We start from the raw sequence: 18,990 nt of genomic DNA, 5'->3' as shown, positions 1-18,990 counted from the left end.
ATACTTTCATGAGTTTTACATATAGAACACTATTAGGTTGTCACAGTGAGGATCAGAGAAAAATCTCTTCCTGCTCTCTGCAGGAGGAGAGGGAACACAGACATTTTAAAATATGACCTAAGCATTTCTTAATTGAGATATCTGACATGCTGGACTGGATGAAGCACAAGCTAGAATCAAAGATTTCCAGAAGAAATACAAATAACCTCAGATATGCAGATGACACCACATTTATAGCAGAAAGCAAAGAACTAAAGAGCCTCTTGATGAAAGTGAAAGAGGAGAGTGAGAAAGTTGGTTTAAATCTCAACATTCAGAAAACTAAGATCATGGCATCCTGTCCCATCACTTCATGGCAAATAGATGGGGAAACAGTGAGAACAGTGACAGACTTTATTTTGGGGGGCTCCAAAATTACTGCAGATGATAACTGCAGCCATGAAATTAAAAGACTCTTGCTCCTTGGAAGAAAAGCTATGACCAACCTAGACAGCATATTAAAAAGCATAGACATTACTTTGCCAATAGAGGTCTATCTAGTCAAAGCTATGGTTTTTCCAGTAGTCATGCATGGATGTGAGAATTGGACTAGCAACAAATCTGAGCACTGAAGAACTGATGCTTTTGAACTGTGGAGTTGGAGAAGACTCTTGAGAGTCCCTTGGACTGCAAGGTGATCCAACCAGTTCATCCTAAAGGAAATCAGTCCTGAATATGTATTGGAAGGACTGATGCTCAAGATGAAATTCCAATCCTTTGGCCACCTGATGCAAAGAGCTGACTCATTGGAAAAGACCCTTACGCTGGGAAAGATCAAAGGCAGGAGGAGAAGGGGACGACAGAGCATGACATGGTTGGATGGCGTCACCAACTCGATGGATATGTTTGAGCAAACTCTTGAGAGTTGGTGATGGACAGGGAAACCTTGCGTGCTGCAGTCCATGGGGTTGCAAAGAGTCCAACACGACTGAGCAACTGAACTGACTGACCATCTAGATCTGATAAACTATTTCCTAAAGCACTGCAAACTTATTGCCAGAGGTTATCTAAAAGAATGCCAAAATCCATTCTCTTCCATACAGTAGACCTGTATGTGAGTAAGAGATTGCTCAGCCCAGAAATAAGTTTTCCCAAATTCGCTGAATCTTGGGTTAACCATATGAGTAGTTTCTCTCAATGAAATGTGAGTATAAATGATGTTTGCTACTTCCAAGTCTTAATTTTGTATCTGTTAGGCAGCTTAGAGTCAGACACAACTGAGCAACTGAACCGAACTTAACTGATTAGGTAGCTTGTTATTATTTAGTCGCTAAGTCCGTTTGACTTTTTGTGACCCCATGGACTGCAGGCAGGCTCTTCTGCCATGGGATTTACCAGGCAAGAAAACTAGCGTGGGTTGCCACACCCTCCCCCAGGGGATCTTCCCAACTAATTAATATACAAGGCACATGGCAGTATTTTTCTATATTAGAATTCATTTTGATATTTGACATTTAAGTCACAAATACAACTATTTTTCCCCAAAACAAACTAAAAAGTTTTAAAATTTTATCATTATAGCAATAATTATTATATTTTCTATCCTGGAGAAGGAAATGGCAACCCACTCCAGTACTCTTGCCTGGAAAATTCCATGGATGGAGGAGTTGGTAGGCTACAGTCCATTGGGTCTCAAAGAGTCAGACACGACTAAATGACTTCACTCACTCATTTATTACCTTTTCTATAAGGAAAATACAATTCTGGAGAAGGTATAAATTTCAAATTTATATGTCAGATAGGAATGTATATCCAACTTTACAACAAACTTATATAGAGAGAATATTTAAAAATTAATTTTTATCCACATTAACTTCCATTTTTAGTCCTTTAATAAAACAACCTAATAACAATAACCAATCTTAGATGAAAATTATCCTGACTGTTTAATTGGCTAGGAAGGAAAATAGAGTCAGAACTTGGAAAAGCAGAGTTACCAGAAAGAATTTTCATTTAATCTAGAAAATAAAGATAATTTAGCCTATAATGGGCAATTGGGTATAAAATGAATTTAAATATATCATGATATAGACAATTCTTAAAATAAATTTATTTCACCTTTATTTTGAAGATGTTACTACCTCCACAATGATTCTTGGGAATCAATGACCGATGTGGATTTTTGTAGTGATAATATACTGAAGATATAATTATCTCTAATTTTTAATATTTACCATTACATATAATTGTATTAACTATAATTATAGGATTGCATAATTTGAAAGTGAAAGTTGAAAACATCAAATAGAATCATCCCAGTTATTGTTAACCTTTTGTACAAATTAAAACATTAAAAAATTTGTAGGATTCAGAAGCAAATGATAATTGTTAAAAATAGCAATTTCAACAAAAAGTGAGTGACAGATAGTTATTACTATAAAATTAAAACACCATCTTAAGAGTTTTAAAGTATAAATAACATAGTCTATAACCCAAAAACACAAAGAAGTAAAACAGGCTAAAGCAGTAACTTGACTATAGTAATAGGACAACATAATGACCCTGATAGTCTTGTGAACATTACTGCAAAAAAACTTAAAATGTTTGTAAAGACCTACTATATGAAACAAATATCATAAATTTAGTATTTTCTGTTATACCACCAACCTGTTCCAATTCTTGTATTTTAGCATCCTTGACTTGCAGAATTTCTAAAACTTTTCTGTCTTTAGCTTCAGATTTCAGTTTTTCTCTAGAAATAAAAAATATCTATACTGAAAATTTATTAGTCATTATTTTTGAAAGTTTATTAGACATTATTTGTAGCCAATTCTTTTAATTTCCACATCTTAAAAATGAGTTTCACATTAAACTATAGAAAATTAAATTATCCAATGTTAACAGCCCTTTCTGATTTAATCAGAAGCCATATGGCAAGTGATAATTTATAACTGCTGCCAACTAAGACAATTTCATACAAAAAAAGTTTCTACATTTATATGCATTACAAAACATACTTAAAACACTTTTAATCTTGACTGCAACAGTCACTATATCATAAATTTAAAATAATTATTGAGTATATTAATATGTTCATGTTAATATACTTTATATTGCAATTATTAATATTAATTAATATTAATATAATAAAATTATATTATAACATAATATGATTAATATTAATAATTACAAATACAATACTTACCATTTTTTAAGTAAAAGAATTAAAAGAGAGAAAGCTTGAGATTTACTAACAATCAATATTAAATAAATAAGGGAGAAATTTACTGGGTGCTCATATTTTAAATTTTAAAAATAGGTAAGAGAAATAAAAATCTGTACCTAAATCACTGATGAATCACAAAGTGTACAGGTAGGAAGAAATTAAGAACCCTCACCTGAGAAAAAAATGAGATGAAGCAAAGGGCTTTAGAAGGCAAAAATGGGTATTATAATTAAGAGACATATACAACATAAAAGCTTATCACTGCTGGTGACCAAGATGGCAGAGTAGAAAGACCCTAAACTCACCTCTTTCCAGGGACAACACCAAAATTACAACTAGTTATGAAGCAGCTATTTATGGGGAAAAAATTGAAAATTGGCAGAAAAGATACACTACAAATAAAGATATGAAGAAACCACACTATGATGGTTGGGAGGAATGGAGATGCAATATAGTCAGTATCCCCACCCTCAGATCAGTGGCCCCTAAATGGGAGGATAATCACAAATATAGAGATCTTCTCCAAAGAGCAAGTCAAGCTCTCCAGCCTGGATATCCCAAACCAAGTAGATGAGACCACAGAACAATGGGTTTTGAAAACCAGTGGTGTACATGCTGCTTCCCAGGTTGCTAAGTGGTAAAGAATCCACCCAGTGCAGGAGATACAGGAGACATGAGTTTGATACTTGGGTCAGGAAGATCCCCTGGAGGAGGAAATGGCAACCCATTCCAGTATTCTTGCCTGGGAAATCCAGTAGACAGAGGAGCCTGGTGAGTGACAGTGCATAGGGTCGCAAAGAGTAGGACATGACTGAGCACACATGTATGGGTCTCATGTTCGGAAGAGCTAGAGAGCTGCAGGAAACAGAGATTCCACTTTTAAAGAACGTGCACAAAATCCCACACAGTCCGAATTCCAGTGGAGATACAGTAGTATGACAGAAGCCTGGATCAGATACTCCTGCTTGTCTTGTAACACCGCCTGGAAAGGCAAGAGGCAGTTGGGAACACCTTGGGCATAGAGATATTGGAGACAGCCATTCTAGGGGAGTTGTTCTACTGCAATAACACGAGCACTGGCAAGCGCTATTTTGGAACCCTCCCTCTGCCCTATTAGCACGAGAGGATGCCCCACACATCTGCGGTCTAGTACCAGCTGCAAATCACCCCAGGCTGCATAGACAGCCATGCAGGGACCTAGCCCTAGGTCCTCCTGGGACATACAGCCAATGACACAGGAATCCTACCTTTTCCTCCAGCAAGCTCACAGCCACTGCATATGGCACAGTCTCACAGCCAACTGGGCCAGAGGCCAGCTCTGCCTAACAACACATTGACAGTAGTCAGACCCACAGGAGTGGAAGGGTACATGCTGCCAAAATAAGAAGACCCTAAGGCACACAGCTCTGGTGATCAGAGTGTGCTACCAGACCCCATGAAATGACTACTTCTCCTGACTGACTTAATACAGAAAAATAAACATAGAGAATACAGAAAAATGAGGAGACAGAGAAATATGTTCCAAACAAATAACACACAACCTCAGAAATAGAAAAAACAAAGTGGAGATAAACAATCTACCTGAAAAGAGTTCAGTAATAGTCAAAAAGAGGTTCAATGAACTGGAGAGAAAACTGAATGAACATAGTCAAAATTTCAAAGAGTTTAAAAATATAAATAAAAATCAGAGGTGAAAAATACAATGACTTCAATGTTAATAAAAAATACAGTAGAAGGATTCAACAGTAGATTTGATGATACAGAGTAATGGATGAGCATCTGGAAGACAGAGTAGTAGAAATCTCCCAAGGAGAAAGGAAAAAATAAGTTTTAAAAAGGAAAATATTTTAAGAGCCCTCTGAAACAACATCAAGCATACTAACATTTGCATATAGGGGTGCCAGAGAAGAGAAAGATAAAGTAGAAGGGAACTTATTTAAAAAAATAATATCCCAAATTTTCTTAACCTTGGAAATGAAACAGATATCCAAAGCCATGAATCACAGCGACGACTCAGAACCATGACCCCAACGAGGTCCACTCGAAGACATATAATTAAAATTGCAAAAAAATAAAGCTACAGTCTTAGAAGCAGCAAGGGGAAAGCAACCAGTTAAGTATACAGAAACTAACATAAGGTGATTAGCTAGCTGACTTTTCAGCAAAACCTGCAGGCCAGAAGGAAGTTACACAATATATTTGAAGTGATGAAAAAAATCTACAACAAAGAATACTGGCAAAGATATTATTCAGATTTGAAGGAAAAGATAGAGTTTTACAGACAAGCAAAAGTTAAAGGGTTTGGCAGCACTAAACTGGCTTTACAGGAAATGTTAAAGGGACTTCCATAAGCAAAAAAAAAAAAAAAAGAAGACTACAACTAGAAATATGAAAATTATGGAAGGAAAAATCTCATTGGTAAAGACAAATACACCGTAAAGATAGGTTAGTCACTGATAAATCTAGTAGGAAGGTTAAAGACAAAAGTAGTAAAATCATCTATTTCCACACTAAGCAATTATTACAATAAGTAAAGGATACAAGATTTAAAAGAAGTTTAAAAAAAAAAAGACATCAAAAACATTAACTATGTGGATGGGTGGAGTAAAAATGTAGGGTTGTTAGAAAGCATTGAACTGGCTTCTGGTTCAAGATGGCGGAATAGAAGGAACTGCAGTCATCTCCTGACAGAGCACCAAAATTGCAACTAGCTGTTGAATAACCATCAACAGGAGAGCACTAGAACCCACCAAATAAATATTCCATGTCCAATGACAAAGAGGAAGCCACAGCAATCACAATAAAATCAAATCCCATAACTGCCAGGTGGGTGACCCACAAACTGGAGAACAATAATAATAAAGATCTCTCACTGTTGTGAAGATTCTGAACCCCTCGTTAGGCTTCCCAGCCTGGGGACTGGACAAAGGGACTGGAAATCCCCATGGAATCTGACCTTGAAGGTCAGCGGCATTTGATTACAGGACTTCCACAAGACTGGGGGAAACAGAGACTCTAGTCTTGCAGGACACAAACAAAATTTTGCATGCCCAAGAAACAGAGCAAATGAGCAGTGATCCCACAGAAGACTGAACCAAAACTACTTACTTGCTAGTGCTGGAGGGTATCATGTGGAGGTGTGGGTTGGCAGGGGATTGCCACAGGGATAGAGGCTCTGGCAGCAACAATCCTGGAAGCCCCCCTGGATGTAAGCCCTCTTAGAGGTCACCATTAAACTTACCACAGAGCGCGTAGATTCCAGGGCTGGGTAACCTCAGGCCAAATAACCGAGAGGTAGTGCAAGCCCACCCATCAGCAGATAATTGGATTAAAGTTTTACTGAGCAAGGCCCTGCTGACCAGAGCAAGGCCCAGTTTTTCCCATGGCCAGTCCCTCCCATCAAGATGCTTACACAAGCCTCTTAGCCTACTCCATCAGATGGCAGAAAGAAGAAGCAAAAAGAACCACAATCCCACAGCAGCTAGAACAAAACCACATTACAGAAAGTAAATCAGGATGAAAAAAGCAGGTTACGTCCCAGATGATAGGACAAGATAAAATCCCAGGAAAGCAACTAACTGAAGTGGATATAGGTAATCTTCCAGAGAAAGAATTCATAACAAAGATAGTGAAGATGATCCAGGATCTCAGAAAAACAATGGAGAATATACAAGAAATATTTACCAAAGACCTACAAGAACTAAAGAACAAACAGAATGAATAATACACTAGAAAGAATCAATAGCAGAATACCTAAGGGAGAAGAACAAATAAATGACATGGAGGACAGAATGGTGGAAATCACTGCCACAGAACAGAATATAGAAAAAGAATGAAAAAAAAAATGAAGACAGCCTAAGAGACCTCTGGGACAACACTGAATGAACTAACATTCACATTATAGGGGTCCCAGAAGGAGAAGAAAGAGAGAAAGAAAGGACCTGAGAAAATATTTAAAGAGATAACAGCTGGAAATTTCTCTAAGATGGGAAATGAAATGGTCAACCAAGTCCAGGAAGCACAGAGAGTTCCAGGAAGGATAAACCCAAGAAGGAACACACAGAGACAAACAGTAATCAAACTGACATAAATTAAAGACAAAGATAAAATATTAAAAGCAACTAGGGAAAAATGACAACATACAAGGGAACACCCACCAGGTTACCAGCTGATTTCTCAAAAGAAAATCTACAAACCAGAGGGAATGGCACCATATATTTAAAGTAAAGAAAGGCAAGAAACCACAACCAAGAATACTCTATTCAGTAAGACTCTCATTCAGATTTAATAGAGAAATCAAAAGTTTTCCAGGAAAGCAAAAGTTAAGAGAATTCAGCACCACCAAATCAGTTTTACAACAAATGCTAAAAGGACTTCTCTAGACAGGAAACACAAGAGAAAGAAAAGACCTACAGAAAATAAACCCAAAACAACTAAGAAAATGGTAATGGATTAAACGCACCAATCAAAAGACACAGACTGGCTGGGCAGATGAAAACAAGTGCATATATGCACTTCCACTTGTCACATCACTCTGCTTGACCCCTCAAAATGTATGTAATTATTTTATATTGTTAGCTTTAATCATATTCCCATTATGGCTTGCAACTGTAATTATCTTTTCTTTTGGATCTCACTATTGATTGTGAAAACTGATAAATATATATTACTATTGTGATTATGTAACTACCAATCACTTAATACAATTGTATCATAATTGGTCAACAGAAAAATAATAGAATTCTATATCACCAAAACTACAATTTAATAGAAAAACCTATAATCAGCTTCTAAAATCCAGATGCGTATTGAATTATCTTGAAATTTTTTGAAAAATATAAATGTCCAGTATTTCTTTTTTTCTTCAAAGCTCCAGATATGTCTCTAATGAACAGACATGTTTAAAAACAACTGGACTATATGATGATATTTTACTAGTTTAACTTTTCCTATTTCATATTCAGTGCCCCCATTTCATTTAGTTGATGTTTTCCAATTTCTCCATCTCCTCTCTTTTTGATGTTTTTTCTCAAGCCTTTCCAAGCATAGTAGAAAAGTTTTCGCATGCATATATATAAGTAATATGCATAATATATATATTTTAGAAGACTTATGAATTCTTGCCTAACTAAAATTTTTTATTTCACTTGTTTGATTCCACAAGTTAAATTCCACTTGTTTGACTTTCATATGAATAGAATGCTAGATTTCTAATTAGAAAAAAATAGATAAGCAACAAGCAACAAAGATTTACTTTATAGCACGGAAACTATAGTCAGTATCTTATAACTTATAATGAAAAATAATATATGTGTATATGTATAATGAATCACCTTGTGCATCTGAAACACTGCAAGTCAACTATGCCTCAAATATACATACATACATATATTATATATATATATATATATATCTTAAGAAAAAAAAGAATGCATTGAACTTAAAGAGATCAAGTTAAATTAATCACATATATATATGTTGTTATATATAAACCTCATGGTAAACACAAATCAAAAGCCTAAAATAGATACACAAAGGAAAAAGAGAAAGGAACCCAATCAAAAGCCTAAAATAGATACACAAAGGAAAAAGAGAAAGGAACCCAAACATGACACTAGAGATAGCCATCAAATCACAAGGGAAGACAGCCAAAGAACAAGAAAAGAATGAACAAAAAAAGAACTACAAAAACAACCCCAAAGCAATGAGCAAAATGGCAATAAATACTTGGCCATTAAATACTCACTTTAAATGTTAATGGACGAAATGTTCCAGTCAAAAGACAAAGAATGGCTGAATGGATACAAAAATAAGTCCTATAGCTATGCTGCCTATGAGAGACTCACTATAGATCTAGACATACACAGAACACAAGTGAGGGGATGGAAAAAATAATTCCACAAAAATAAAAAGAAAGGTGGGATAGCAATACTTATGACATTAAACACTGTAACAAGAGACAAGAAAGGACATTACATATTGACCAAGGAATCAAAAAGATATAATTGTAAATATATATATGCTAAACATAAGAACACCTACATACATAAAGCAAATACTAAGAAACATAAAGGGAGACATTGAAAGTAACATGATAATAGTGGAGGATTTTTAACACAGCATTTATATATCAATAGAGAGATCATACAGGCATAAATCAATAAAGAAACACTGGCCTTAAACGACAGATTAGAATCAGACGTAATCAATCAATGCATATAGAACATTTTATTCAAAACAATCATTAAAAAAGGGCTTAAATAAATAAAATCAGAAATAAGTAAGGACAAGTTAAAAACAGCACTACAAAAATACAAAGGACCATAAATGTTACTGAGAACAATTATAGGTATAAGAAAATGAAAAACTTAGAAGAAACAGACAAATTCCCAGAAATATACAAACTCCTAAGACTGAATCAGAAAGAAATAGGAAATATAAACAAACCAATTAATAGTAATGGAATTCAATCAGTAATCAAAAAACACCCCACAAATAAAGTCCAGGCCCAGACAGATTTACAGGTGAATTCTACCAAGTATTTAAAGAACAGTTAACACCCATGCTTCTCGAACTATTTCAAAAAACTGCTCCTGCGCCGTCACAGCCACCACACTCCCATGTTCAAGGTCAGGGGTGGCGGCCTAGAGGAGCTACCCCACATCCAAGAAAAGGAGCAGCAGCTGCGCTTTGCTGGAGCAGCCGTGAAGAGATACCCCATGTCCAAGGTAAGAGAAACCCAAGTAAGACGGTAGGAGCTGAGAGAGGGCATCAGAGGGCAGACAGATTAAAACCACAATCACAGACAACTAGCTAATCTGATCGCACGAACCACAGCCTTGTCTAACTCAATGAAACTAAGCCATGCCATGTGGGGCCACCCAAGACGAACAGGTCATGGTGGAGAGGTCTGACAGAATGTGGCCCACTGGAGAAGGGAGTGCAAACCACTTCAGTATTCTTGCCTTGAGAACCCCATGAGCAGTATGAAAAGGCAAAAAGGACACGGAAAGATGAACTCCCCAGATCAGTAGGTGCCCAATACGCTACTGGAAATCAGTGGAGAAATAACTCCAGGATGAATGAAGGGATGGAGCCAAAGCAAAACCAACACCCAATTGTGGATGGGACTGGTGATAGAAGCAAGGTTCGATGCTGTAAAGAGCAATATTGCATAGGAACCTGGAAGGTTAGGTCCATGAATCAAGGCAAATTGGAAGTGGTCAAACAGGAGATGGCAAGAGTGAACATTGACATTCTAGGAATCAGCGAACTAAGATGGACTGGAATGAGTGAACTTAACTCAGATGACTATTATATCTACTACTGTGGGCAGGAATTCCTTAGAAGAAATGGAGTGGCCATCATAGTCAACAAAAGTCAACAAAAGAGTCCAAAATGCAGTACTTGGATGCAAACTCAAAAACAACAGAATGATCTCTGTTCGTTTCCAAGACAAACCATTCAATATCACGGTAATCCAAGTATAATCCCCGACCAGTAACGCTGAAGAAGGTGAAGTTGAACGGTTCTATGAAGACCTATAAGACCTTCTAGAACTAACACCAAAAAAAGATGTCCTTTTCATTATAGGGAACTGGAATGCAAAAGTAGGAAGTCAAGAAACACCTGGAGTAACAGGCAAATTTGGCCTCGCAGTACAGAATGAAGCAGGGCAAAGGCTAATAGAGTTCTACCAAGAGAACGCACTTGTCATAGCAAACACCCTCTTCCAACAATACAAGAGAAGACTCTACTCATGGACATCACCAGATTGTCAACACCGAAATCAGACTGATTATAACTTTTGCAGCCAAAGATGGAGAAGCTCTATCCAGTCAGCAAAAACAAGACAAGGAACTAACTGTGGCTCAGATCATGAACTCCTTATTGCCAAATTCAGACTTAAATTTAATAAAGTGGAGAAAATCACTAGACCATTCAGGTATAACCTAAGTCAAATCCCTATGACTATACAGTGGAAGTGAGAAATAGATTGAAGGGACTATTTCTGACAGACACAGTGCCTGATGAACTATGGATGGAGGTTCGTGACATTGTACAGGTGAAAGGGAGCAAGAAAAAGAAAAAGAAATGCAAAAAAGCAAATGGCTGTCTGAGAAGGCCTTACAAATAGCTGTGAAAAGAAGAGAGGCAAAAGGCAAATGAGAAAAGGAAAGATATACTCATTTGAATGCAGAGTTCCAAAGAATAGCAAGGAGACATAAGAAAGACATCCTCAGCGTTCAATGCAAGAAACAGAGGAAAACAATAGAATGGGAAAGACTAGCGATCTCTTCAAGAAAATTAGATATACCAAGGGAACATTTCATGCAAAGATTAGCTCAATAAAGGATAGAAATGGTATGGACCTAACAGAAGCAGAAGATATAAAGGAGAGATGGCAAGAATACACAGAACTGTACAAAACAGATCTTCATGACCCAGATAGTCATGATGGTGTGATCACTCACACTCACCTAGAGCCAGACATCCTGGAATATGAAGTCAGGTGGGCCTTAGGAAGCATCACTACGAACAAAGCTAGTGGAGGTGATGGAATTCCAGTTGAGCTATTTCAAATCCTAAAAGGTGATGCTGTGAAAGTGCTGCATTCAATATGCCAGCAAATTTGGAAAACTCAGCAGTGGCCACAGGACTGGGAAAGGTCAGTTTTCGTTCCAATCCCAAAGAAAGGCAATCCCAAAGAATGCTCAAATTACCACACAATTGCACTCATCTCACACGCTAGTAAAGTAATGCTCAAAATTCTCCAAGCCAGGCTTCAGCAATCTGTGAACTGTGAACTTCCAGATATTCAAGCTGGTTTTAGAAAAGGCAGAAGAACCAGAGATCAAATTGCCAACATCTGCTGGATCATCGAAAAAGCAAAAGAGTTCCAGAAAAACATCTATTTCTGCTTTATTGACTACGCCAAAGCCTTTGACTGTGTGGATCACAATAAACTGTGGAAAATTCTGAAAGAGATGGGAATACCAGACCACCTGACCTGCCTCCTGAGAAACCTGTATGCAGGTCAGGAAACAACAGTTAGAACTGGACATGGAACAACAGACTGGTTCCAAATAGGAAAAGAAGTACATCAAGGATGTATATTATCACCCTGCTTATTTAACTTATATGCAGAATACATCATGAGAAACGCTGGGCTGGAAGAAGAACAAGCTGGAATCAAGATTGCCGGGAGAAATATCAATCACCTCAAATATGCAGATGACACCACCCTTATGGGAGAAAGTGAAGAACTAAAAAGCCTCTTGATGAAGGTGAAAGAGGAGAGTGAAAAAGTTGGCTTAAAGCTCAACATTCAGAAAACTAAGATCATGGCATCGGATCCCATCACTTCATGGCAAATAGATGGGTAAACAGTGAAAAACTTTATTTTTTTGGGCTCCAAAATCACTGCGGATGGTGACTCCAGCCACGAAATTAAAAGATGCTTAATCCTTGGAAGGAAAGTTATGACCAACCTAGGCAGCATATTAAAAAGCAGAGACATTACTTTGTCAACAAAGGTCCGTCTAGTCAAGGCTATGGTTTTTCCAGTGGTCATGAATGGATGTGAGAGTTGGACTATAAAGAAAGCTGAGCACTAAAGAATTGATCCTTTTGAACTGTGGTGTTGCAGAAGACTCTTGAGAGTCCCTTGGACTGCAAGGAGATCCAACCAGTCCATCCTAAAGGAGATCAGTCCTGGGTGTTCATTGAAAGGACTGATGTTAAAGCTGAAACTCCACTACTTTGGCCACCTGATGCCAAGAGCTGACTCATTTGAAAAGACCCTGATGCTGGGAAAGATTGAGGACAGTAGGAGAAGGAGACAGTGGAAAATGAGATGGTTGGATGGTATCATTGACACAGTGGATATGGGTTTGGGTGGACTCTGGAAGTTGGTGATGGACAGGGAGGCCTGGCGTGCTGTGGTTCATGGGGTTGCAAAGAGTCAGACACGACTGAGCGACTGAACTGAACTGAACTAACACTCATGCTTCTAAAACTAATCTAAAAAATTGCACAGGAAGAAATGCTTCCAAACTCATTATACGAGGTCAGGATTACCCTGATACCAAAGCCAGACAAAGAATCCTAAAAATATAAAATTACAGGTTAATGTCACTGATGAACATAGATGCAAAAATACTCAACAAAATATTAGTAAAACAAATTCTACAATAAATTAAAAGGATCATGAAAAGTGAAAGCTGCTCATTCATGTCTGACTTTGTGACCCTATGGACTATACAGTCCCTGAAATTCTCCAGGCCAGAATACAGGAGTGGGTAGCCATTCCCTTCTCCAGGGGATTTTCCCAACCCAGGGATTGAACCCAGGTCTCCCACATTGCAGGTGGATTATTTACCAGCTGAGCCACAAGGGAAACCCCCATGATCAAGTGAGATTTATCCCAGGGATGCAAGGATGGTCAATATCTACAAATCAATGTAATACACCACATTAAAAGAACTGAAGAACAAAAATCATATGATCATCTGAGTAGATGGAGAAAAAGCTTTTGACAAAAATTCAACAACCATGTACAATAAAAACTCTCCAGAAAGTGGATACAGAGGTAAATTACCTCAACATAATAAGAGCCATATATGACACACCAACAGCCAACATAATACTCAAAGTTAAGAAGTTGAAAGCATTTTCTCTAAGATAGGGAACAAGACAAAGATACTGACTCTCATCACTGTATTCAAAAACCTATTAGAATTTCTAGCCACAGCAATCAGACCTGGAAAATAAATAAACCCAAATTGAAAATAAAAAAGTAAAACTGTCACTGTTTGCACTTGACATGATAGTAGAGATAATGCTAAAAGAGCTACCAAAAAACTACTAGAACTAATATATGAATTCAATTAAGTGAAGGATACAAAATTAATAAATCAAAATCTGTTATATTTATATATATTAACAATGAAGTATCACAAAGGGAGAATAAGAAACAAAAGCAAAATAAATAAATGGTACTACATCAAATTAAAACACTTCTGCACACTGAAGAAAATAATTAACAAAAAGAAAAGGCAACATACTACATGGGAGAAGATATTTATACACAGTATAACTGATGACAAGGGGTTAATATCCAAAATATACAAAGAATTCATAGAACTCAATATCAAAAAACTAATTTAAAAGTGGACAGATGATCTGAATAGATATTTTTCATAAGACAAACAGACGGTCAATAGAAACATAAAAAGCGGCTCAACATCACTATATACAGGAAATGAAATTAGGTACCACCTCATACCTGTCAGAATGCCAATCATCAAAAAGACAACAAATAAGAAGTATTGGAAAGGATGTGCACTGTTGGTGAGGTGTAAATTGGTGCAGTCATTATGAAAAGCAGTACAGAGGTTCCTCAAAAAGTTTAAAATATAACTGCCATAATGATCCAGCAATTTCTCTTCTGGGTATTTAAACCAAAGAAAACAAAAACACTAGTTCAAAAACATAAAAGCATACTAATGGTCACTGTAGCATTATTTATAATAGCTGAGTTATGGAAGCAACCTAAGTGCCCATCAATAGATGAACGGATAAAGATGTGAGATATATATATATATATATACACACATACACACACACACACACACACACACACACACACAATGGCATATTTCTCAGGTATAAAAAATGAAATCTTGCCATTTGCAAGACCATGAATGGATCTAGGAGGAATTATGTTAAATGAAAAGTCATACAGACAAAGACAAATATCATATGAGCTCACTTATATGTGGCATCAGAAAAACAGAACAACAAACAGAACACTCACAGATACAGAAAACAAATGGGTACTGCCAGAGAAGGAATGGAGAGAAATAGGTGAAGTGGATTATAGATACAAATCTCTAATTCTAAAACAAACTACAGGGATGCAACATACAGGATAAGGAATAGGGTCAATAAGAGTGTAATAAGTTTATATGGGGACAATTGGTTTACTAGACTTACCATATCATTCCATAATGTATATAAATGCCAAATCACTATGCAGTTCACCTGAAACTAATATTATATATCAAGTATATAAAAAAAGAAGGAAAAGCATATCAATAGTTAAAGGAGACAAATGCAGATGGCAATAATAATACATAAAAATTTTTAAATCAGACTTCCAATAATTTAGCATAGTAAGCTTGATTTTAAGTATAACAAGGACAATGAACTAGAGTAACAGAGAAAGAGATGCTTTGTGTTAAGGAACTGGGCAGCAAAAGGAAGGTTGTTTGTTGTTATGGAATAATTAATAAATAAGTCCGTAAAGGTGTATTTGGGTGGAGACTTAAAGGAAGGAAGTGAGAATCATGGAGTTTCTGGTGCATGCATGTGTGCTCAGTTGTGTCCAACTCCTTGCAACCCCACGGACTGCAGCCCGACAGGCTCCTCTGTCCATGGGATTCTCCAGGCAAGAATACTGGAGTGGGTTGCCATTTCCTATTCCAGGGGATCTTCCCCATCCAGGGATCAAACCCACATCTCTTGCATCTCCTGCACTGGCAGGCAGATTCTTTGCACGAAGCCACCTGGGAAGCTCTCATCAGTTTTTTAGGCCACAGGACCTGTACCAAGTGCAAGGCACTGAGGCAAGAGCATAACTCAAAGAACAGCAAGCGTAAACTGACACTAGTCCCTCATGAAAGCTCATGCCTGACTTAGCAGCCTGCAGTCACAAGTAAATTTAAGTTTCTGATACGCATTCCCCAGTAGCCCTTGTGATCAACAGTCTCCCCTGCCTTCTGACACTTCTCCCTCTTGTGTGCCCCTTAGATAAGACTCTCTGTGAGGCTGATCTGAAAGCATTCCAACCACAAACATTAATAAAGGCATATGCCCCAGGTCTGTCCTTCTCTGGAGCACTCTGCCTTGACCTCCCTGTGCTGTCCCTTGAAGCAGGCTAAGTACTTCCTCCAGGATCTGTAAGATAATTTTTCTATTCCAACTTTTCTTGTGGTCTGCTATTGAATCGAGGTTCACTATCCACCACTCTGTGCTCTACTTAACACAGGGTTAAGTGTTAGTTTGAGAAATTCATAACAGCTACCAGTTAGGTAGGAGTAAGAATGGGAAACAAAGTTTCAGAAGTCAGGAATTCCTTGGCAGTCCATTAGTTAGGAGTTGGTGCTCTCACTGCCAAAGTCTTAAGTCTGATCCCTGGTCAGGTACCTAAAATCTCATAAGCTGCCCGCATGGCCAAAACTCTAAAAACAAAACAAAACAAAAAGCTGACAATTGAGTTAGCATAAAATAGTATTCTAGGATACTGGACAGTAAGTGAGGCAGAGAAAAAAAAAATAGGATTACTACCAATTAGTATTAAGCACTGAGGTTAATGGTCTGCAATTTAAATTTATGTAAGACCAGTCATCATGTTTTAGAGTTTTTCTCTAGCCATGTTTAGCCCTCTGGATGTAGGCAGACAGTAGATGCAGAGAGTTGGAATAAACATTTGAAATTTTGTAAACATGCTATGACTAATATTTTTACTATCTTGCTAATTTTCTCTTTACTAGGCATTAACAACATGTTTAGCGCATGATCGCAATACACTGTCTTCAACCAGGCTTTCCTTTTACTTAGGCTTCTTTCATTAATAGATAGAGTGCCTGATGAACTATGGACAGAGGCTTGTGACACTGTACAAGAGACAGGGATCAAGACCATCCCCATGGAAAAGAAATGCAAAAAAGCAAAACGGCTGTCTGAGGAGGCCACACAAATAGCTGTGACAAGAAAGGAAGTGAAAAGCAAAGGAGAAAATGAAAGATATACTCATTTGAATGCAGAGTTCCAAACAATAGCAAGGAGAGATAAAAAGCCTTCCTCAGCAATCAATGCAAAGAAATAGAGGAAAACAATAGAATGGGAAAGACTAGAGATCTCTTCAAGAAAATTAAGAGATACCAAGGAAATATTTCATGCAAAGATGGGCTCAATAAAGGACAGAAATGATAGGGACCTAACAGAAGCAGAAGATATTAAGAAGAGGTGGCAAGAATACACAAAAGAACTGAACAGAAAAGATCTTCATGACCCAGATAATCACGATGGTGTGATCACTCACCTAGAGCCAGACATCCTGGAATGTGAAGTCAAGTGGGCCTTAGGAAGCATCACTACAAACAAAGCTAGTGGAGGTGATGGAATTCCAGTTGAGCTATTTCAAATCCTGAAAGATGATGCTGTGAAAGTGCTGCATTCAATATGCCAGCAAATTTGGAAAACTCAGCAGTGGCCACAGGACTGGAAAAGGTCAGTTTTCATTCCAATCCCAAAGAAAGGCAATCCCCCAAAATGCTCAAGTTACCACACAATTGCACTCATCTCACACGCTAGTAAAGTGATGCTTAAAATTCTCCAAGCCAGGCTTCAACAATATATAAACTGTGAACTTCCAGATATTCAAGCTGGTTTTGGCAAAAGCAGAGGAATCAGAGATCAAATTGCCAACATCTGCTGGATCATCAAAAAAGCAAGAGTTCCAGAAAAACATCTATTTCTGCTTTATTGACCATGCCAAAGCCTTTGACTGTGTGGATCACAATAAACTGTGGAAAATTCTGAAAGAGATGGGAATACCAGACCACCTGACCTGCCTCTTGAGAAACTTGTATGCAGGTCAGGAAACAACAGTTAGAACTGGACATGGAACAACAGACTGGTTCCAAATAGGAAAAGGAGTACATCAAGGATGTATATTATCACCCTGCTTATTTAACTTATATGCAGAATACATCATGAGAAACGCTGGGCTGGAAGAAGAACAAGCTGGAATCAAGATTGCCGGGAGAAATATCAATCACCTCAAATATGCAGATGACACCACCCTTATGGGAGAAAGTGAAGAACTAAAAAGCCTCTTGATGAAGGTGAAAGAGGAGAGTGAAAAAGTTGGCTTAAAGCTCAACATTCAGAAAACTAAGATCATGGCATCCGGTCCCATCACTTCATGGCAAATAGAGGGGAAAACAGTGGCTGACTTTCTTTTCTGGGCTCCAAAATCACTGCAGATGGTGTTTGCAGCCATGAAATTAAAAGATGCTTAATCCTTGGAAGGAAAGTTATGACCAACCCAGGCAGCATATTAAAAAGCAGAGACATTACTTTGTCAACAAAGGTCCGTCTAGTCAAGGCTATGGTTTTTCCAGTAGTCATGTATGGATGTGAGAGTTGGACTATAAAGAAAGCTGAGCACAGAAGAATTGATGCTTTTGAACTGTGGTGTTGCAGAAGACTCTTGAGAGTCCCTTGGACTGCAAGGAGATCCAACCAGTCCATCCTAAAGGAGATCAGTCCTGGGTGTTCATTGAAAGGACTGATGTTGAAGCTGAAACTCCACTACTTTGGCCACCTGATGCCAAGAGCTGACTCATTTGAAAAGACCTTGATTTGGGGAAAGACTGAGGGCAGGAGGAGAAGGGGACGATGGAGGATAAGATGGTTGGATGGCATTACTGACTCAATGGACATGGGTTTGGCTGAACTCCAGGGGTTGGTGATGGACAGGGAGGCCTGGCGTGCTGCAGTGCATGGGGTCACAAAGAGTCAGACACGACTGAGTGACTGAACTGAACTTTCATTAATAATTAAACTAAACATACTTCTAGAAATTGAAAATGCCTTTTCCCTGTAATTTTGCCATCACCTGTCAATATACCTACCATTTTACATCTTACTGTTTTTATTGATTTATAAAACTATTTTATATATTAAAAATATATGCCCCTTGCCTATCACTTGTC

General features: G+C 37.6%; 1 protein-coding gene across 1 annotated transcript in view; it reads right to left on the bottom strand.

Moving 5' to 3' along the window:
* Positions 1–18,990, bottom strand: part of CNTLN (centlein) — a 316,478-nt gene that overhangs the window by 224,069 nt on the left and 73,419 nt on the right. The window contains exon 3 of the mRNA XM_070480550.1: positions 2,647–2,731. Within this exon, the coding sequence (XP_070336651.1) occupies positions 2,647–2,731 (85 nt within the window). The remainder of the gene's footprint in view (positions 1–2,646; positions 2,732–18,990) is intronic.

This window comes from Odocoileus virginianus, chromosome 18 (genome assembly GCF_023699985.2).
Source record: "Odocoileus virginianus isolate 20LAN1187 ecotype Illinois chromosome 18, Ovbor_1.2, whole genome shotgun sequence".
Lineage (NCBI taxonomy): Eukaryota > Metazoa > Chordata > Mammalia > Artiodactyla > Cervidae > Odocoileus > Odocoileus virginianus.
The sequence above is the reverse complement of the archived record's forward strand: the minus strand, read 5'-3'. Positions and strand labels throughout refer to the sequence as shown.